Below are 23,954 nucleotides of genomic sequence, written 5' to 3'. Positions count from 1 at the left end.
AATGGGCTGAACTGACATTGTAGTTATAAGAAAATCACAGCAATTTCATCATGAGAGGTAAGTTTGTGAGTCAAGACTAAAGTGGCAAAATTTTTATAATTTTCTCTTCATCTGTGTCCATTCTGATATTGATTATTCATTTGTATTTCTCTAAATGTCAAGCTGTAATGCACTTAACCTAGAATACTCAGGAAAGGACAATCAGGGAGAGAAGACTCACTAACACTAGAAGACATCTTTGAGTGACTTGCCTTATATATTAAAGAATTTTTAGATTCCACCTCACTAGGTTTCATAATGTCATGCCTACCTGTTTCAGAAAGGAAGTGTTTGAAGTCTCATTTGTTTTAATATGTCATTTTAACCTTTTTACTGCTGAGTTTTCCTGCCTCAACATTTTACTATATCCTTACAGGTAGCATCCTTCAACTTTAAATCTCTGCAGGGGTATTCAAACTACTTATGACTTCTAATACTTTAAAAGATTGTCACTGAGAATTAGGGCAAAAAGCCTTGTCAAACCTATGGAGAATTTGACTGAATCAGTATAATATTTGATCTTAAAATAACATATATTTTGTATTGATCTTTAACTCTGTGACCCTCATATTATTTTCTGTTAATACAGGAGAGTAATATGTAGTCATAGACTTTAGGTGACTTAATTTATAAAATATATAAAACAGTAGTGCTTACCTCATAGGGTTATTGAGAGGATTAGATTAGGAAATGCATTAAAATGTTTAACACAATGCTTGATACAAAGATTTAATAGATAGTACCTAATATTACCATACTGACTGCAACATAATCCAACAGACTAAAGGAAGGAGAGAAGTGATGGTTAGGATTCTAAAATTCTAGTGCTTCTTCTGAAACCATGGTTGCTTTCCACCATTGCCAAAGTTTTTAGTAGCAATTCTTAAAGTGTTCCTATAGTACTTCCTGGAATTTGGTGGGTTTGGACTGACATATCCTTCTAGTAGTGATTAGACTTTTTAAGTTGATGGACATCAGAAGTTGAGATTTTGGCAAGTGACATACAAGAGAGAATTTACAAATGGTTACTTGCTATTACACCATTAAAAACACAAGACGTGACTTTAAACCCTTGACATTTTGGCATTGCTCAACTACTCTCAGGTATACTGGACAGTGAGAGTAAATACAGGAGCAAAATGCTTGCTGAGAGATGAGCACTTTTTGCCTAGTTATTTTATGCGTCTGAATCCTGGGATCTACTTTATGGAAGGTGCCCTCATTTTTTCCTCTACAGTGCTTGGAGTACTGCTAGAAATGGCCATGAGTGTTACCAACATTAGTTACCAAAGAGTTATAGCCACAGCAGAGAGCCATAAGTTCAATCAGTCTTTCTATGAAATTGATTTTCTACCAAATCTCTGATGACTTATGCATTGAGGTGAGGTTTTTGTTTTAAATCTTCTGCAGGGGCTTTCAGAAGTAGACTGGAATGCCTAAGAATTTTCACCATTTATTCTACTTTGATTTCCCATTTACTGTTGTTCAATTTCTAGCTTTCTATTCTCAAGTCTGGTCCAATGAATACTTATTTCTTGACAATTGCAAAAGTAACACTGACTTTTAAGAACATTCACTTTTTAGTAAAATATAAATCCAATGACTAATAATGCAACATTACACTTATTCCAGTAAATAATATAACCTAGGCTAATATTTTGTTACCATCTTCATTTCTTTAGGTTAAGACTCATGACTATTAACATATTTAACTAATATATGATTTAAAAAACCCTAAATTTGAATGATTAAAACATTTTAAATAAGGTAAGGTAATTGGTAGACCTATCTAGTCAAGGATTTTAAAACCTCCTATTTTTGGGAAAATTGCAATAATATAGGATAATCAGAAGCATTTATCATGAGAGCAGGAAGATTCAAATAACTTTGTGCATTAAGGATGTGATTAAAAACATTTTAAAACATATTACATTATTTCACATTTGACAAGAAATATAAAGTTTTCAGATAAACAATTGTTTCAGCCATTAATAAGGTTGATCAGCTCACAGATGGTTAATCAATCACAGGATTACAAAGGGTCTCAAAAGCAAGTAGTAAGGCAAACATTGATTATGACTTGTACTGATGATATGATTGAACATTAGTATGGACTCTGGAAGCAGACTTCATATAAAATGGATGTGTGGATGGATAAAGGAAATAACTGTTAGTTCCAATTCAGAGTGATAAATGAATAACACTTTTCCTTGTACCTTCTGCAGTGACATAAGTGAATATGACTCCTTCCTTTGTTCAGGCAACAGACCATTAACTCTGATGAAAACCCCCTCAATATCCTGCCAGCAGGTACCTTTTCTTGCCTCATAAAAAAGTTGATTTCCTTCCTTTCCTATCTGATATTTCCAACTTCCCCTTCAAGATGGACTTCTTATCATTAGCCTTTAAATACATTCATATGTCTGCCATCTTAAATATTCCTTCTGAGTTCCTTATAAGCCCTTCTAGATCCCACTGCAATACACTCTTTCCTTTCAAAAGGAAACTCCTTTCTTGAGTTTTCTAGGTTTCTAAATTCAAGGAGCCTTTAGGCATACTTGTCTGGCTTGGTGTTTCTTGGCACTATTAACTACATTCTCCTTAAAACATGTTTCCCCTATTGGGCTTCCAAGGCTCCATAGGTCCTTAGTCTTCCTTTTGCACTTTTTTAGTGGTCATTGCAACTGAGAGCCCCATCTATTCTACTCCAGTTGATTAGTCAAAGCCAAGCACAGAATGGATAGGGAAGGCCTTGGTTATTTCGAACCAATGAGAAGTGTGAAGAGGCTTGTTGAGAGATTTGAGGAGGAAATGTTTTGTTTATAAGAGACAGCAACTGAAAGCTTGTTTCTCTCTTGATGGATTTGAAAGAAGCTTCTATCACCAATTGTCATTGGGAATCATCTTATCATTAAGAGAGGAACCAGTTTTAGAATAAAGTAGAGTGGAAGTGGCAGAGTAGAAAGGTGGGAACCAGAAGTTTTTAATAATACAGAACTGAGGACTTAATTTGAGGCTTATCTTAGATTTTTCACTACTTTGTATGTAGCTAAATATTTCCTTCAAGTTCAAGGCCATTTCCCTTCAATTTTCTATAGCTTGTAGTAGACATCATTGTACTGATAAAAGCTTTGATTCTTCCTTCTCTCTATTCTTCCTAAGTACATCTTTTAAAGGCAGGTGTCCTATGAGGTTATGCATCATCCTTCTGTCTCACTCATAGCTGACTTATGACATACTTTGATGATTCTTAAATGTGAATCTTCAGCTAAGATTGCTGAACTTCAGATAAATATAGTCACATATTCACTTTGCATTCCCAGTTGGATGCCCTAAAAATAGTTCAGATCAACCTATTACAATCTAAGTTTCCCTCCCTTGCTCACACTTCCACCTATACTCTTTCTGTATCTCCCATCTTAGTGAATGGAACATCATCACTAACTTTACCAAATTAAAAACCTAAATATCACCTTCAGAACTCTTATCTATCTCTGTTCCCTGTGTCCTATCAATCACAGGATGCTTTTCTGCCACCCTTTAAGACTGTACTGGATCTATTCATTTTCTCCATTACCCATTGCTTCCATCTAAATCCCTTAGATTTCTAGAGAAGCTTCTTAATTGGTTCTATTCCTTCCATTTTTTTCCTCTCCAGTTCAGTCTCTGAAAAGCTATCAAAATGTTCTTTAAATGAAAATTTGACCATGTTCTTTTCCTGTTAAGAACACTTTGATGTTCTTCCCATTACCTACAGGAGAAAGTCCAGTATAATCTGATTTTTGCTTTTTCCAGCCTTATCTGACATCAGTCTTCTGTTCTTACCTTCCTTTGGTTCCCTCCCTAAGCACTTCCCTTTCCATTGCTGTGACAGCCCGTATTCCAACTTCAGGATGTTTATAAACATTCATCATATCCTATTTACCTGCAGTGCTGCATACTGCCCAGAAAGCAAAGGAATAACATGCAAATCAATGGCATTACCAACTACTTTGAATAAAATTATTTGATACTTAACATATCTTTAAAAATTATTAAAATTGTCATCAAGAACAATTCATCTGTTACAAAGAATGTATGCAATTATGTAATGCATACATAAGTTATGAAATACATTTATAAAATGAACACTTCTGAGCTTAAAAACTAGAATGTAAGAACCACTATTGGTCTGAAGAAGCAGAAGAGTACTAGCAACATATCAGCATCTTCCCCGAATTTACCCCATACTTTCCCTTAGAGGTAAGCATAATTCTAAATATTATATTTACCACATCCTTATGAAAATAATTTTCTTGCACATGTATTTATAACTAAAGAGTGTTTTTTAGTTTTGTTTGTGAGACTTATAAATATGGTATTCCTGGTGTATGACATCTTCCCAAAAATTTTTCTATTAGAATTAGCTTTGAAAGTTTATAAACATTATTGTAATCATAATTTACTCATTTTTATTGCTATGAAATATTTTTTTGTGTGAATAACACAATTTATTTGCATACTTACCTGCTGATAGGCATTTGAGTTTGCACTTGAATGACATGTATGAGTTTTTCTAGTTTAATACATTTCTAGTTTAATACATTCTAGTTTAATACATTTAATACATTAATTGCTTAAATGCAGGATATGTGCATGTTCGGCTTCACAATGTGATTTATTACCAAAGTGATTGTACTTTGTTTCCGCAAGAAATTTAAGAGTTTCCTTTACTCATATGTTTGCAAACAACATGTGCCTTTCAGACTTCTAGTTTTCACAAGCCTAGTTTATGTGAAATGGCATATCCTGTGCATTTTCCTGATTGATTAAGGGGCTCAGTTTTGTTTCAATGTTTATTTGGTTTGCCTTGTATTTTACCAATCAAAATATGTCTTTTTATTGCTCCATAGAGTTTCAAAAATACATTATGGAATGCAAATCCCTTATCCCTCCATACATTGCAAATACCTCCTACCAGGTTACGGTTTTCTTTCTGCTCCTGTTATGGTGACCTATTATGTGGTGTTTTAAGTACCTACTTATCACTTGATGTGCTTCATTAGATTAAAAGTTGCTTGAGGTAAGAAACTATATCCTATTCGTTTTTGTTTCTCTAGCATCCAGCAAGTGCTCAGCACATAGTAGTAGTCATATTCTAGCTCAACAAATATTTATTGAATGACTTTAAAAATGATGAATTAATTTTTTTCAGGTCAAATTCTATTTTGTGCAAATTGACTACAACACAGTGCTGAAGCTCAGAGAGACAGAAGTGTATGTCACAAATCTTTCTGTACTTGCATTCAAATTGTGTCCGCCTACTCTTAGGAGTGGTAGTATCTTCGGAGTAATGACAGGATGTTTATAAACATTCATTACCAACTCTGAACACTTGGCAGTGTTCATTTTCTATTCTTTTCAATGCACTTAGGTTAACCAGACTCCCTGTAGTAGGATAATATTTAGCCTAAAGTTATCATGAAGTTAGAAATGATGTTAAGACACAAGATATGGATTACACATTACAATGGATGTGCAAGGTTCATGGTTTGTGTCATCAATTTGAAATTGGTTACCTTTTTAGTAATGGTGTCCGGAGGTACATCCCGCCTCCCAAGTGGATAAGGATTCCATTGGCCACTAGGAGATACATCCTCTTGTCCATTGTCTAAAATGTTGCTTTGCTGGGACGGGGTCTATTGCGAAAATGGTATGGCATTCTTTAGTGATGTAATAGAAGTTTACCATAGTTTTCTGAAAAGAGTCCCTAATAATCATGGTAAAATTAATTTTGTTTGATAGTAGAAAAACATATATCCTAACTGGAAATGTTATTATATACTATTTACCGAGTAAGAACTCTAAATCAACAGCTTTTTGGAAATACAAGTAAAATAACAATCTTAGAGCTATTTACTAAATTTTAAAGAAAAGTTTAGATTATTTACAGTACCTAAATAAAAATAATCAGGATAAGATTAATCAATTGTTAAAAACCATCACCTTTAAAGCTTGCTTAATTTGTCTCTTTAGTATGATCTTACCATTTAGAATATAAATTGAAACCACATAATCCATAGTATGGAACTTCCAATATTCCAAATCATAACCTAAAATAAATTTTATAAGGCTGTAATAATTCTGAGAGAATATGCCTTTTCCTAATCTAAAATATTTTTAACACTGGTATAGCACAAAATTTATGGTACTAGGCCATTATTAACAGGTAGATTGAGGGAAAGGCTAAAGCAACATCAAAAATATTATGCTATTAGAATTACAGTATAAATAAATCCTGATTGTTTTGATACCAAATTTATTTATTTAGATTAATTATATGTTGTAGTTTAAGCATCATAACATTTATACTTTTTTGACTGATTTCTGGCTTATTATTTTTAACAGATGATAATACACCTATCTTTATTATTACTAATATTAGGTATTTTGGGAGAAATCTATATTTTAGCCAGAGTAATAGCAAGTCATCATATACCATGAGAAAGACAGCCTCTATTGGAAAGATACATGGTGACAAATACAAAGTCTGTGTGTGTGTGTGTGTGTGTGTGTATGATAGTTTTTGGGTGGGGCAAGGTCTTTTCCTCCCCTAACCTTCAGGATACAAAAGTACTGCTTGGTTGCCTGGGGGAATCCATAAGAGACTGACATGGCATGTCATTATTTGTACATGTGCTCAAGGATCCCTACTAATGAAGCCTGGTTAAAGAATGTGCTATGGTGCACACCTATAATCCCAGTCACTTGGAAGACTGAGGCAGGAGGGTTGAGAGTTCAAGGCCAGCCTCGGCAACTTTGTGAGAAACTCAGCAACCTAGTAAGACCCTGTCTCAAAATAAAAAGGGCTGGAGATGTAGTTTAGTGGTAAAGTGCCCCTGGGTTCAATTCCTAGTACAAAAAAAGTGTATGTATAGTGTATTTTGTGTGAGGACTTGTCCTCCAACATCATGAAGGGAGACTGGGTCCTTCTCTTTATAATATGCCACGATAGACTGCTTGCCAGGCTTCATCTGGTTATATCGAGTGGTCTGCATTTGTCCTCCTTTAGAACAGTTATGCAACTAACTCATCTGTATTCTAATCACATGCACTTTTTAAAAAGCATTGCTTGGAAATATTTTAAATGGGATTTATTGTGAGACTTTATAGAATATAATAAAAAGTAAGGAGACAACTCAATTTTCTTCTGCTTTGGCCATGTAAATTCTTTTTTCACAAGCTCATCAGAAAGTGTGAAGAATGAAAAATGTTTCTGAATTTAAGGTCTTGAGTTAGGAGTGAATTTATTGTGGGCTTGAAAAATCATATGTACATAACACACTCAAAGAATACATTACCTGAAAATAACCAAGCAGTTAACCAGTGCTTACCTGTCTTTTTCAGGTAGGGGTTTTCTAATATTTACCTTTTCCAGATTAATTTGTTTATATATACCCATACACATGTTTTCTGGATATTAAATATGGAAAATTAAAATACTAAATTAAGCTAACAAGATTATTCAGGTTAAGCACTACTGACTAGTATTTTCTTTTTTATTCTTTAGTTCCCATGTGTTTTCTGGGTTGCATTCTTTGCCAGAGACAGGGCATAAGAAACATGTTCCTCTGGCCGGATCTCTGCAGTGCAGGTTTTTGGAAGTGGCCAGAATTCAATACAGGTTTCTTCTTCTGCTCTCGGTATCATTCCCATCTTCATCTGTTTCCTCTACTACACTTGATTCACTCTCCCAGACATGACACTTAGTCACCATCAGACAGCAATTGAGAATCACAACGTTCTTTTCAGCATTAAATAAAATGGCTAAATCCATTTTATCAAAATCCTAACATCATCATGGTCTAGGTTTTTCACTAGTGGATAACTTAATCTCTCTTTTTAAAAAGGACAATTAACAATCACATCAATTCTCCTATATTACAGGGGACAAAAGGAACATAAACATGCAGACACATGAAAAGATCCTTTGACTAGATAGCAAAATTAAAGAATTTTCCTGAAAGCGATTTGCATTAATTTCAAGAATTATCTGCCATTTTATTTTTCTTAAATGAGATATCCTAGGAGTGAGTTAAGTCTACAGAAATAAAAAGATCATAAAAACAATTTATTGATGTTGGGTGGTGGTGGTGACTGAAAAGTGAATTATGGAGTACATTCACATTCTTTTCCAAAGGAGTAAATCTATTGTATATAAATTTAGTTACTTAGCTGTTAAAATTCTATACAAAATGAAAAGGAAAACTGAAATTTAGAAAAAAAAAAAGATGCTATCACTGTTGAAATTTATTATTCCAGAGATAATAATAAGACTGGGGTTTAGTTACCCATTTCTTATACCATATTCTTGACATTTTCTTTAAATACTTTGAAGAGTAAAGATGCGTCTTATTTCTCTCATTATACATAACCAACTAGAGATAAAAGACAGGGAAACTCATCACAATGCACAATTTCCTTAGTTTCTAAATTCTGCAGGTTTTTAATATTTCAAACTAAATTGTAAAAGTAGTCAATGTGATTTAGTGAAAAAGCAAAAATTTTGTGTGTGGTAACAAGTGCAATAATGTTCTATAGAAGTCTTGCTGAACAGATGTTAGCCCCAAGGTCAGTGTGGACTTATCTGGATTTAACATTTATGATTTTGATTATTATAAATGACCACAGTATTTATTGAGAGAAGCAACTCCTAATTTTGCTGAGACATAAATGTGCACGAATATGTGTTTATATGTGCGTATCTGAGTATGTTTAAAACATGTATATGTGGGATGAATGCATGTCTGTCTGTAGGTATAGGTGTGTAAGTTTATATGTGAATAGCATTTGCATAAGTGAGTAGGTCAGCTTAGCTGATCCAGCCCCTTTGCTCTTGGCTCGCTAATAGATGGGTACACAATATTCTCGTGAAATTATACTTATTGGCATTTTGCTAAAAATTTTATGAGAGTGATATTAGAATTTGGCACTTTGCAAAAGTCTTTGCAAAGGACAAATCCAAAGGATATATCCCAAGGATCTATTTTGTTTAGGAATTGGCACATAGTTCACAAAGGCATTACCACAGAATCAAATAAAATGTGTTAAAAATAATTTGCTTCAAAGTACTTCAAGTGAAATTTTATAAACATTTATATATATATATATATTTTTCAACATGCCTTTTGAAAAAATCGGCATTAAAAAGGCAAATATATGCTGAGCTAGGTTCTAAATGATTTATGAATTCATAGGGTTTAATGTGAAGGTGGTAATGTAATGCTCAAGTGATTTTTAAAACCAGCACTTCATTGTAATGGTGATGAAGCATCCGTATAAGTACTAACATTATTTTGTTGATTTTAGCTGCTGTCTATGCGGATTTATGTGGATTTACAGGCTGAAGGTTTTTTTCATAATTAGAAAGGTAAGTGAATTTTTCTTGAGGGATAGCTAGCCAATAATAAATGCAACACAATCAATAGAGAATATAGGGCTGAACTGCCCCAGGTGCAGCATAAATCTTGCTTTGCTTTCAGCAGGGAAAAAAGATGGCATTAGGTAAGTAACCTTTGGCATTAGGGTGAATAAATGCATACCAAATGTTGGTACTATCTGATCCTGAGTCATTTGCATAGATCCAATAAGAAAGGACATTAGAATTAAAAAATAGTTTAGGTGCAAACATTGCTCTCCAGATTTCTCTAACGCAAAAGCTGGCAGGATGAGTATCAATTAATTTATCAATTAATAAAACAAATGGGGTCATTTTCTCCCAGACAAAATTCTATAAAAAAATATTTAATACATACATTTCCATGACTTCAGCCTCCCCTTCCCTGAAATTATAATTCATTTATATTAGTGTCTCATTCTATAAGTCAAGAAGCAGTAGATTCTATGGTATGTTCTGATAATAGAAATTAAAAATAAAAGAATAGGAAGATAAAATGTTCTATTTCTCTGGTGGAGAAGAGACCACACTGTTTACATTGGCAGACAGACATCCAGCAGACAGGGAGTTAGGAAAGGCCAATGATTTCTTCCCCAGCCCTGACTGTCTCTGGTGCTGCAGCAGCCTATTTGATTAACGCGTGATTTTCTTGAGTCCATAATCTTTAGCCTTTCACTGCTACCAAGCATCTTTCTTGGTGACACTGAATATTCAGGAAATGCAAGTGGGTCTGAAAAGCACAGGTAATTACTAGCATTCATTAAGCGCAGTCAACAAAGACAGCAGATCCTTGTGGCACATGGGTAATGACTAGGGTCATTAGTTAAAATATTCTACTTGTGTATTCTTTTTACATTTTGTAACATTTACTTCTCTGGATTGTATTGAAGATGACATGAGATAATAATGCATATGAAGGAGGTTTATCAACTATTATGACTCATGTTCTATGAAAATGTCAGGTTTTACAAACATTTGAGAAGGAATTGTATTGTAGAAAGAGCTTGGATCTGGGTACCAGAGTCAGATTTAAATTCTGTCTATAGTGATTATAGGTATAAAGGATTCAACAGTAAAACAATAAAAATGCAGGTGAGATATTTTGTGACACATGATCCTCAGTTTCCTCATCCATGGAGATATTTATGTCCTGTGAGGGTTTTTAGTGAGTTGTGAGAAAAAAAATAACATATTTAAAATATCTCATGCCACTAGGTAAGAAGCAGATGTCCAGTAATTCCTAGTCTTTAGTTTTCTCCCAGTGGAAATATTTATTTATTCTAGCATTAATTTAGATAAGTAAAATGGTAGATTGAATTGACATTTTTTTACAATGTTGTATTTCTCTCTGATGACATAAAATTTCAGGACAATAACTGACCTCAGTTACAATAGAACACATCCGAAGAAGCACATGGAAACATTAATCACATCATAGAAAGTTGCCTTAAGTGCTTTTTGGAAAGGCAGTAAATAAAAGATAAATGAAGGAATAAATGAATGAATGAATGAATAACAAACAAAAAATACTAATTATTTTATAATCTAGTAGCTTATTTGTATGTCAAATGCTGTAGTTCATAAGTACTAATAATTGTCATACACATCAACAACTGAAAATATTAAAGGATATTAATTCAGTAAACTAATTTTGCTGTATTTGTTGATATTTTAAAAATATTTTAAAGGATTCCATAAAATTATTACAGAAAATGAAATTTATTGCTTACAGTATAGGAAGCCTATACTTAGCTTGCAATCCATGAAAAATGTACAATACTTGACCTGGCATGTAATAAATATGAAAAATTTAGAAATAGTCAAAATACATAGCAAACTCTGGGAGTGTCTTTCCTTTTCATCATGTAAATATTCACTTTATAAGTGCTTCATTAAGTGCCAGAATTATTGTCTTCATTCAGAAATAGTTATATTCTTAATTAGTTTAGCACAATTTGTTTAAGGACAGTCTCTGTGCAGTAGAGGAAGTTCAGACAGGCACTATTTCCTCCTGGTTGCAAGAGGCAGCCCTGCATGTCCCCTGGGCAGGGCATCACCCATACTAGTGTACACTGCACCTCCATTTCCAATACTTAACTTTTAATAGGTGAAAATGTTAACTTAGTTTCCTTAGGAAACTTCATTCACTCTTTCTAGGACATCTTGGAGTAATTTGCTACAATACCTAACTGAGGTTGGCCAGGGTTATCATTCAGGAATATTATGAATAATAGAGACTGGTTCGGAATTTCCCAATCAAAGGAATGAACAGTTTTGTCAATTTTATTTACTAGACATGTTTATAAATAGATGTTGCCTTACATGTTAGTGCAATTCTCATAGCTAATGAGCATATAGGGGCTGAAAAGCAATCTTAAATGCCCAAGACACTAATTTTCATTATTTTACGTAGCAAGACAAAATTATTATAATAAATTTTTATGCATATCTAAATCTAAGGAAAATTATTCTTGCAAGTCTCCTCTCCTGACAAGAAGGATTCAGGGAAATGATCCATCCATCATGGGACTAGTTAGCAATGGCCAGCAGAGCCAAGGATGGATAATCTGGGATAATGCATTTCAAGGAAGGTTGACTCTAAAGTTTGACCAAAACAAATCATACAAATTTTCAGATCAAAGCTCTGCAAAGGAGAAACAACTGGTAGAGAGGTAATGTGACAGATACTTAGATGGCAATCCACGGGAGGAAATGGAGTCTGGGAGCAATTCAAGAAACTCATAAAGACCCAGTGCCTCATAAGTTTCCAAATTGGTGGTAGGGTGAGAAGACGCCTAAATGCTAAAGGTTATATAGTACTTACACTGATAATTTTTGAATCATAAAATCTTTTGGGGTAATGAAGTACTTGCCCTTCTTGCCTTTTTCATCCCCTACCTTCTTCCTCCTCTTTTTCTTTTTCATTTTTTTGTGTGCAGGAAATAAAAGTATTAATGGTAATTTATTCTGAAATATTTTAATATTTGAATTGTTCTGTGTTGCAATGTAATGTGGTTTACAAAGAGAATTCCTGTAAGTTATCTCTGTACCCAAGAGAGGATTATTAAAAAAAGTCCCTAAATACATTCTGTCTTATTTCTGTTATAGAATATCTTAGAGCTATAGTGATAATGAATCCATTCTCTAGGGTATTCAAACCACATCATAAAATTAATACAGCAATATAGATGTAACTAGTTTATATCTGGAGAATAAATAGGGCCCTGAATTAGGCAAAACTAGGGAATTTCCATTTGACATAATTTCAGGTGGTTCAGGCAATAGCTTTCTTTATAGTAAGATCTCTTTAATATGCTCACTGGATTTTGAAATTTCATTGTTTTGGTTTAAAGATTTGCTTTCTATTTAATTCCCAAGTTTTCTAGGAGAGTCGGTCATGTAAGTTGTGATATCTTATCTATTCCTTAGTGCAGAAAAGTTTCAAGGCCTTTTGGAAATTGGTTTTTATTAGGAAAGATGATGAGTGCCTTGGGCATCTGAGAGGACATAACAAAATGCATTAAAATGGGAATTCAAGGTAAGATGGCCTGCTGATGGTGTTCTGGAGCCAACTTGTGCTGGCTTGTGAGAGCCAGCAGTATGTACCCCATTTCTGGGTTCAGTGATGTTAAGGTGGCCATAGTGGGAGTATTTATATTGTGGTCATTAGCAAACACCACAAATCAGAGCACTTCCCTCTCAAGAGAAAGTTATCAGGACACCACTGGTTATGCTACAGGAGACTAAGGATTGGAAAAAAAAATATTCAGAAGTTCTCAATTTAATTAGGGCGTTTTTTTCCCCCAAGAGATGTTGAGTGATGAAAAATCTGTGGATATGTGTCTCTTTGATTTTGTTACTCCATCACAGTGGGAATCAAACTATCCAGAGTTAGGGAAAGTTATTAAAGACTAATTTGACATTGAAACACAAATTTGAGATCTTATGACCCTCATTTTTCTGGGAAGAGAATTTGTTCCATATTTTCATTAATTTTATTAGGAAAGAAATGTGCTTGGAATCTGCTGTCCCTCTGTGATCCCTATTTTGTATTTTTTTCCCACAAAAACTTACTAGGCTAATGACTATATTAATATACAGCTATAATTATGTATTTTATGAAAATGACTCAGTTGCACTGAAATGTAAGAGACAAAGCATTAATCAATTTAAACAGGTAAAATGGGCAGTCTCAATTTTGCCTAAATATAACAAGCAGAAATGTTTCTTGGCAATGAAAATGTTTTCTCTTCATAGCACATTCCCTTTCAAATGTACATGTCTTTCCATCTAAAAAGGTATAAACTGGCCTCTTTTCCATTAACCTAGGAAGGGTACCTATTGCTAACTTAGCCTAAAAGTTGTTTTTCATCTTTTACTTCTGTGTTGTATTTTCCAAAATATGAACTGAAAAAGCATTTAGAAGGACTAAGCATTTAATTTCCATTCTAATTTAGGGGTATGCAACTTTTCTAAAGAAATCAACTGAAATCCCATAATAATTTCCAGCTCTGTTGTCAGAATGCATCACCAAGAGAAGATAGGGCTATGTTAAAAAAATTTAAAAATAAATATATAAACACAAAAAGAGAAAAACAAAGAAGAATAGAAAAAATGAGAAATAAGAAAAATGAGCCTTAACGCAACATAAAAAGCCATGGACCTGCTCCATCCAAAAAGCAAAGCTCAGTCTCAAAAGCAAGAACCCAATAATCAGTCTAGCTACGAATATACATTTAGCAGTTGAGAATTTAGGCTCTACATTATTTGCCCTTGTGCTTTTTGGACTCTCAAGAGTCTAATCAACAGGGTTGTATGTACAGCCTAAATACATTAAGTGAACAAACTATATTAATTGGCTTTGGTATGCTGACACATGTAGGGCAGTCCATACTTACTTTCTGAAGAGGTAGTTCTTGATGATCAAATTTAGACTTAGTCTGCAAGTTTAAAGTCATGCTTCTGCCTGCATGCATTGCTGAAATACCTCCATAGGGCAGCATGCCAAGGTTAACTGTGTTGTGTTTGTAAGCAGCATTCTGAGTAGAGGAAATAATCATGTGACAGGATGTGAACACATGCTCAACAAACTGATTATTACATGAACATGTTTAAATTTATAACATTTAACTTTAAGCGGGCAAACAGTAACTTTCTTTTAAAAACATGCACTTGATCGGACAAAAGCATACAGTCAACAGTGTTAGTTATGCACATAATGAGTACCATCCAAAACTACAGAAAAGACAAAAAGCAAAGAAGATACATTCTGTCTTGCACTTGCTGCTAACTCAAAGGCATAAAATCTGTCTCTTTGAGACCATGATAGTAGTGACTTTGGATAAATATTATCCATCTGTGGTAGGGTATTAATTTTGAAAATTCAAATGGATCTTAACCAAATTTTATTGGCTACAAATCTCATGGTCTCTTTCACATTGTGACATCTCACATATGAAAGACAAATATTATCTTCTAAATCTGCCTTAAACTACTGCATTGCAATGTTAAAGTCAAGATCTTTCTTCTTTATTGCTCAAGTCAATAGTCATAATTATAGCAACTCAGAGAAACAGCTGGTCAAAAAAATCAATTCTGACTTTTGACTTGATTAAATTCACTTATTAATTCACTTATACCAATCAAATAAGTTGGAGGTGGAACCATATATTATATTTATTTTCTGAATACCTTTTAAACAAGAAAATTTCATAATTACATTAATTATAATTTATGAATTATTAATGCTACTTATCAAATGCATCTAAATACTTATTTACATGTTGACTACTCTTCATCAGGTGCATCTAAAATTATTCTAAATGATTGATAATTTTTTTCAACAGAACTTACTTGAAAAATTAAAACATTTTAGATGCTGTGTTATCAAATCTGCAGTCTACAATGGTAATCTAATCATCGACAGCATTTGGTTTCTTTAATTCTCTTATTTTGGAAGAAATTATCCATAGAAATTAAGTACAGCTTTTCTTAACTGAATATTACTGAGCATTACAAGCAAGCAACTATTCTATTCTGAGAGCATTATATGTAAAGTAATGATTTTTAGCATCAATGTTTCATTGAGCGATACTGAAAGTCTTATACTCCTGGTGAGGTACTTGTCTACAAATCATACTTGTTATGAATTCATGATTATTTCATATAGAGATTTTTTTGCAGTCACCATGCCCAAAGTGAAAAAGACACTAAACATCTTGATGTGGCACTTGTATGATTCCTTAGGGTTTAGATCATTCCAGTCTAGTGCTCTTTCAGCTCCTATAGAAGAGTAGGACATATGGGTTCATGTTTTGAATTTTCTGTCATAGTGGCAATCTGCAGTGAAGTGTGAGCTTTGTGGTTAAACTAAAGGGGAACATAAGCATCTTTTATCTTGAGTAGCACTTGGAGCTGCCTCTCTAAGGTCAGCAGTGAGATCTTTGCCAACATTATGCTGGAATATTAACTTTATTCCATATCCAGCCTCTAGGCAGTTAGTTGTCATTTATGTGGAATCACAAATATCTTGTAGCTTCTAGTGTAGCTATTCAGTTTTAGGGATTCCAATGTTTCCACTTAGTTTCACTGGGAAAAAAGCACATCATGTCTGGTGCAGTCAGACTCTGGGCAGAATGTTAAGCAGCACAGCTGTGTCAAAATCAGTTTTATCTAGTAAGCCTGTGCTTTGCTCCCTTAGCTCAACTTGTTGAGTAGCTGGGGAGTTTTAAGTAACTCATAACCTGAACTGCTCAGGAGCTCAATTGAAAGGGGGAAAGAAACACTACTTGGGAAAAATAAAAGGAAGAACTTCCAGCATCTAAAGACTTGAAGCAATACTCTAAGGCAATTCAATTTCTTGGAATTAAATGAGAAACTATTGAATATATGTTGAAATTGCTCTGAAAAATTAAAGATAGGTCCAAGAGATTATAAACCAATAGGATATGTGGAGACTAATTAAAAAGGGAGGTATCATCACAATAAGAGAAATTACACATGGATTCTCTTTTAGTCACTGCTGATCTGATCCCCCTCCCCATTCCTATATACCCCCGGTCCCCCAACTTATTGTTCCATCTAGAGGAATCATCTAGTTTTCAGTTGTTGAATCAAAGGAGAGGAACCATGTATCTAGAATAGTAGTAAAAAATTGATGGTACCAAATACTTAGAACTTCATCGTTTTGTTTTCATGTTTCGTTTCCACTCACTCCTCTGCTGCCTCAAATTACTAGTCATTGTACATATGCTTCACAAAGCTTCTTATAACCTTTCTTGACTAGTTCATCTTACCCTGTTACGTATGGTCGTGTCTACACGAGGCCAGAGTTCCCAAACTGTACTGTATTATTTGGCCCCAAATATTTTCGCCCTCCAAGTTATCTGTCTACATGGAGGGTATAACTTGAGGTAAGGCATGGTGACAACCGACCAGGTGTCTCCCACTGACAGCCAGTCATGCGGCTTTGATGAGGCTCCCTTCAATGGGACTGAGCAACCTATTTGAAACAGACATTCTGATGAAATACTTTGCAAGGCAGAACCAATTTCCACACTGAGAAACTAACACCCACGCCCACATTTATTAGTTTACTCTTTCCCTAAAAAATTGTTTTCTTGTCATGTAGACACGACCTACAATAGTGTAAGTATTTAAAAGGAATAAACCTGAAAACACAAAATTCAATGCTAAAGATATACATAATAAATGCAGTGACCTGTGTTTTTCACAGGACAAAAAAATACTAAAACTATTAAGTGAAACATTCCGATAGCATCTTGTTACCCAGATCCCCAGTTTACGTAGAGCATTCAAACTCCGAAAATGAGAACAGAAGGCCCCAATTTCACACAAACAAAAAATCTTCAAGGTTCTAATGTCAATGCAGAGCACACAAAGCCCTCTACACCAAAGCTACAAGGTATACTGAATGACGACAGTAAGTTGATAGTAGTTCTAGAAAATGAAGTACCAGATTTCTCTTAGAGAGATTTGAACAAGCAAAAACAACAAAAAAGCAATTCGAGGCTTTATAACTTGTTTTTTAACTCTCCCAATCACTGTACTGTGCATTCCATACTATTACTACTCAATTTTTAATTGAGTTAGGATTGATTTGCTTTCTTTTGCTGCAACATACATACTAATCTGTATGTCTGTAGTCTTTATATAGACATCATCTGCTTTTGTTGTCTGTAGTAAAATTGGAATTTATACATTTCCTTCTATATAAAAACCAATATTCTAAATGGCAGGATTTTTATTAAATAAAATAGTGTGTAGGAGGGCATTTAATCTCTGCTTATTTTCTTTTTCTTTTTCTTGCTGGGAAGATTATTGCTCATTAGAAGTAATAACTTTAGTAGTCCCATAGCAGTAACTATGTGCAAATTTTATAAACAAATTAGGCCCGAGTTTAACATAAGTGAGTCCGTGAAGAAAAGGGTGAAATACTCACTTTTTATAGATTCAATAAAAACCATACTCTTTAGGTCACCAGAGAGCAGTTTGTGTCCTAGGAGAGGCATTTTGCCTTGCCTTAATGGCTAGAAAACAATTGAAACACCATCCCATATAATAGAGTTGAATTCTTTCTTACTAACAATAGTTAGGCTAGATTTGATAAATAATTCACCTGCAGGTTATGGACTCTCAGAAAGCATTAAGCAGTACCCTTGAAAAACTATTAGGATCATTTCCCCCCACAATAGAAAAATAAATAAGTGCTGATCATCTATTCATTTATGTAGTTCATGCTTCGCTACATGTGCTTAGAAATGCCAAAAAAGTAAAACTAAAGGCAGGAGGGATATTCTTACAGAGAAATGCCAAACATACCCTGTCTAACCTTCTAGCTTCTATATGTCTAAGCAGCTGCTGTCTCCAGTCTGCAGGCATTTTACCACAGCTCTCCTCTCCCTTCACAGGGGTGGGCCTCGTCTTTATATCACTGTTATCTGATGGCTTGTCACCATAGTTACCCAAGTTATAGTCAGACGGTATTTTTTCCAAAAGAGCTGCCATAGTCGGCCTAGCTGAAACTGGCCTGGTTTGGGAGGCACCGTAACTCTCTGTACTGTAGCTTCTTGCAGACAATGGCCTCCTCTGGGTTAGGTTTTTAACTGGAAAACTTCCCGCCTGAGCTTTCACTTCTTGATATGAAGGATGTTCGTCTTCATACCTGCCATTCCTCTTCAGGAACTGGGACTCAGTCACTGTAACGCTGCTTTGGCGATCCAGCCCTCCCCTGTATGGAGGTCTGCCGTACCTATCACTTGGAGGCAGCTCGTGAGGTTCACTGACCCTTCTAAACATGGCCATTTCTGTGGAGCTTGCCAGCGAGTCGGCTCTCCTCAAGAAGGGTGCCCTGGCTCCTTGGCTTGCAAATTGGGCGTTCACCACAGCATCCTCATTAACAGATGGCTGAGAAAATGAGAACATTTGCTCCATTGGTGGGTATCCTCTGTAAGCTCTAGGACTAACCAAATCCTTGGCCATGTTTTTGCTGGGCTGTTGCACATACTCTGAATTGTGTTGAAAAGGGGGTGGTATCCTCTTTTCAGCTTTAACTTCCACGGCTCCTTGAGGATTGAAGCTTTGGTCAAATTGGTAGACTTTTTTTGTCATAGAAGCTTTCTGCTGTTGTGGCCCTTTACTACTTCCATAAGTGAGCATCTCGTCGTCCAGCATTGGGACCGACTGGCTTCGTGACATGCTGGACATGCCATGCTCTGGTCCCAACAGTTTATCTGGTCGTTCGTGGCTTCCTAAGTGATCACTTCCAGCAGCATAGTTTTCTAATGGTATGTTATAAACCTTGTATGTACCAATGTCAATCTCATCAATACTCTGTGACTTTTTGAATTTATTGGACTTTATATCTTTCATTAGTGGGGAAAGCCTCTCTGTGCTTTTGCTAATTGAAATGACACCTTTAGAAGAATCTGGGCGGCAGTGGATTTGAGAAAAGACATTACCAAGACTCCTGTTGGGGTTGGAATCATGATACTCCCATGGCACTCCTGGAGAAAAAGGACTAGGTATTTCAGTAGATTCTTTCATATGGTCTTTCCTTTCAGGCAAAGGGCTGGTAGTGGGGGTTGTCTCTAATTTGGAAGGAAAAGCGGTCCTGTCTTCAAATGGACTAGGGGTTCTGGTCCAATTCTGCCAAGGATTGGAAGGAGGCACTTCTGTTTCTGGTGTGTGTCTGTGTGTAGACTGCTCGAGTTCCAGGGGAACACCAACAATCCTATCCTGCCTGATCAAAGGCCTGCGTCCGTGAGAAGATGTGCTTCTAGATTTCGAACTCAGGAGAGGATTATTGTTGGCATTCTCTGCTGTGGTTTCCTCAGCAACAAACCCTGTGTTGTCATAATGGGAGCCATCAGTCCAGTTGTCAGTGAAAGCATCGCTCATGGGCAGCCGGTCGGGTCTCGGTGGTAGGTTCCCTGGGGGAACAGCTTCCCGCTGGCTGAGCAATGGCTTTGCATCAAGAGGCTGTGGGAAAGATTGTGCAATCCTGTAAACACAATGGGAAGGATAAATATGAAAATGAGGAAGAGTTGGTTTCTGTCAAGAAGAATAAGCACCGGAAGGAGGCCACCATGTCTGCTGAGCTGATTATTCATCCCCACCTGACTTTGGATTAAGATAGAATTATGCCCCCCAAATTCACTCCTTTTACCCTCCTCTTTCACTTCCTCCTAGTAATAATCAGCTTCTACCACATTTTAAAATTTACTTACCTTTGATATTTATTGTATATCATCTCGTGTCCTCTGCTAGAATGCAAACTCATGAGGGCAGAGATCTTTTTCTCTTCAGGCTAAGAATAGGGCGTGGCACATACTAGGTGTTAAACGTGTATTTGTTGAAGGAATGAATGGATGACATATATGTCTTTAGTAATGACCCTCAAACCTGACTGTTAATTACAATCATCTGTTTCCTAGTATTTATCCCTAAAGATTCTGATTCAGTCTGTTTCCAAACTATTGCTTGAGAGTACTTTTCATAACAATGCTTGATATAACTGATGGATACAAAAAGTCTTCAAATAAGGCCAGGTCTTGAAGACACTAATACTATTGTTGAAGTAGGGAGCACAGTCATATATCTCTTTCTAGAATGTAAATTATACTGACTTTACATCTCTGGCATGTTTACAACAGTGAGAGTCTGTCAAGTATCTCTAGTATATGTTCCTCTTTCTAACTTTATTGAAAACCATTTGCACACCAATAATATTGAACAATGTATAGTTTATTAATAAAGGAAATGCTTTTGCAGGCTTCTGTTAACTGGAAAAATGTGCATTTATAAAGCGTTTTCCAAAACTAGTTTGATTAGTACAGCTCACATGAAACTTAGAGTTAAGGGCTGGGGTTGTTGCTCAGTGGTAGAGCACTCACCTAACACAGTGAGGCACTGGGTTCGATCCTCAGTACCACATAAAAATAAATAAATAAAATAAAGGTATTGTGTCCATCTACAATTAAAAAAGCCTTAGAGTTAAGATTTTTATCATGGTCATTGATGAAGAGAAATAATTATTGATGAATTACTAAAGAAGGTATTGCCAAGAGGGACTACATCGTTAGTTTAATAGGAGTCAAAGTTATGACCACTTAAATCATATTTTGTTACTTGTAGTATAAAACTGTAGCCACAAATTATAAAACTGGGCAAGTAGGAGGGCAAATACTATCTCACTGAGTCATTTTTTTTATGCAGTGTGGCTTTGTTTCTTTCATCTGTAAAATGGGAGTACTAATGAGTAGGAGTCATTCTGGAAAGCTGAAGTACTTTTACTCACATATTAACTTCAGGTGATGATAAACAGTGATGGTGATGATGATGATGAAGTCAATGATGGAGATGGATGGAATATTTACTTTGTGCCAGGCACACAGTGCTTCACATGCATCTTATTTAGCCTATAACACCATTCTGGATTGTCCACATGCTTCATAAACATGTGTTGGTCAAACACAATTTCTGACTTTTAAGTTTTCTAGTCCTCTCATGTCATCATATTAATCTCTTGCCATCACCCACTTAATCAACTGCCTCCCCCTGTAAGGTGTATTCATTTGCTCTTGGAAGTCCCAGGTGAACTACATTTGCTTACCTGCCCCTTCTGTCTTCTATACCACTCATGTGCTGAATACAATTCCAAAATTAGGAAGATTCCATTAAAAAAAAAAGTTGCTGAAAATAAGCAATTGGGAACAGAAAAGCAGGAATTCTAAACACACCTGTTACCCCACAAAGAATTATGAACTGCATCTTTAGCTGTTGTCTGCAAGGACCCCACTTTAACCCGGGTGTTAGAGGATCCTGAGGAAGCCTGGGAAGGCGAGTAGTCTGAGTAAGTGCCTGAGGAAACACTGTTATTCAGACAGTGAGTTTTGTCAACTTCAGACTCATCAGTTGATTCTGAAATTTAAAGGGAAACACGTTAAAAAGCTACGAATATTGACAATTACAAACAGAAACGTAAGTAGGAAAAACAGATTCTATACTGATTAAAGTTAGAACATGTATTTATAAAATAATTTTAATAGACTATGGCATATCATAATGTACAACTGGTGATTCGTCATGCACATGCATTCGTAGCATATTTTCCATATCAGCTTCATGATGTTACCTTTTTTGTCCTTCCCTAGCAGAACAAGTTTGGGTGGGTACAGAGGGGTCTCAGCTAATGAAGGGTGAAGTTCCCCAATCCTCATTTCATTAGCTGGATGAACAAAAGAATCCTGAGAGATATAATAATACAGGACAAGGAAAGTAAACATTTAAACAATGGTTAACCAAGATGGCAATATCTTTATTTGGCTCAGATTAAAAATGTGACTCTAGAATTTAATTGACTATGGGGCACTGGGAAAAATAAACCATATGTATCTCTAAGTTGCATACTATTTTTTTCATCATATTTTTGACTGCTGTTTTTATGGCTGGCACTGTGCAAAGAACTGTAGAGTTTCCAAAGAAAGACAAAATGTGGCCCTCTGACAATTTGCAGTCTGCTTGGGGAGACAAGATACAACTCATTTTAATGCAGTACTGATTTATAAGCTCTATATGAGTAGTAAGATCCATACATATATATGATATATACACATGTAAGACATCTAGTAGGTAAATGCTCTAAGAGTTCTAGGGGGAAAAGATATCATTGACCAATGGGATTTTTTTTTTTATTCCTTGCCACATGAATGTGCCCCCTTGGTCCTATATAATCTGCTCTTTCTGCCACTCTTCCTCCTAACTGCTGCTGTTTATCAGGGAAGGATCTCCACTATTCCTGTCCTGCCATGCTTTCTTCTGAAGTTTTCTAGTTTTCTGGTGACCAGTGTGGCCTGCTAAGTCCTCATTCTACATCCATTCATTGAGTGCATTGCACTTCAGTGGACAAGAACATAACTTTGTAATGATAAACGAACATGTTAAAAAACATGCATTTTAAACTTAAGTAATTCAAACCTCTATTCCCAGTTAACCAGAGAGTGGGGGAGCATTAGGGAAGGCAAAATGCCAAATTCTTGCTTTCTTCTACATGTAAAAAGTTAAGTAGCGACAAAAATTTATGCACGGCAGCTATCTTTATGTCTCTTGCTTAAACTTAATGTTAATTCAAGTTCAAAGAATTTTCAGTTATTATTTAGTGTTTTGTTATTTTGGAACATTGACACATTTAGAAATATATTATTAATTGGAGAAAGAATATCCTTGAGGACAAAAGTATTAGAAATTTAAAAAGACCCACCCAATAAATAATTGGTTGTTGTAATGAACAGAGACTTTTACTATAAATTTTAAATATTGCCAAGGACTCCCACAGAGACAGGCTTAGGTGTTTGGGTTTTGCAGCAATACAAATCCATTTCTTTAACTGATATTTAAGTTCTATCTTTAAAAAAATTTTTTTTTTACTTCTATGAGAATATTTGCCTGTGAAGAAACAGGGTATACCTAGTATGTGTTAATTTTTGAAAAGGAATATTGCAATAGAAGACAGAAAGACCATTTAGTCTTACCCTTTCATTGTCTCAAGGCAGTTTCTGAGAACAAGCTCAGGCCTACACATACAATTAGACAAAGACAGAACTGGAGCATGATTCTTCTGGCTTCCAGGCCAGAGATCTTCCCCTAAAGTGTGTTGCCTCCCAGTGAGGGAGCATTAGGGACTTAAAACGAAGAATCAAATTAGAAGAGGGATAAGAAATAGAGTGGGGTTGATGAAAATCCTGGGGCTAAAGAGATAAACCTGTATTTTCATAAATTTTAAAAATAATCTCAAAGTTCAGCATAAAATCTTTTTTGGAGAAGTTTTAAGATGTCACAATAGAGAATAAAAACCTTTACACACCTTGAGAGCAATTTATAAGAAGAAGGTATAAGCCTGAGAAACAGCACCATTAAAGGCATAAAATATGTTGATTGTCAAAAAATTTCAGGTACAAGG

The 23,954-nt window shown here is 35.2% G+C and overlaps 1 protein-coding gene across 1 annotated transcript in view; it reads right to left on the bottom strand.

Moving 5' to 3' along the window:
* LRRC7 (leucine rich repeat containing 7) overlaps positions 1-23,954 on the bottom strand; it is a 525,614-nt gene that overhangs the window by 60,787 nt on the left and 440,873 nt on the right. Inside the window, exons 19-23 of the mRNA XM_079128752.1 lie at positions 22,131-22,242; positions 21,736-21,916; positions 18,317-19,997; positions 14,374-14,514; positions 5,598-5,717 (exon numbers count right to left, since the gene is read on the bottom strand). Coding sequence (XP_078984878.1) covers positions 5,598-5,717; positions 14,374-14,514; positions 18,317-19,997; positions 21,736-21,916; positions 22,131-22,242 — 2,235 coding nt within the window. The remainder of the gene's footprint in view (positions 1-5,597; positions 5,718-14,373; positions 14,515-18,316; positions 19,998-21,735; positions 21,917-22,130; positions 22,243-23,954) is intronic.

This window comes from Sciurus vulgaris (genome assembly GCF_902686455.1).
Source record: "Sciurus vulgaris genome assembly, chromosome: 1".
Lineage (NCBI taxonomy): Eukaryota > Metazoa > Chordata > Mammalia > Rodentia > Sciuridae > Sciurus > Sciurus vulgaris.
The sequence above is the reverse complement of the archived record's forward strand: the minus strand, read 5'-3'. Positions and strand labels throughout refer to the sequence as shown.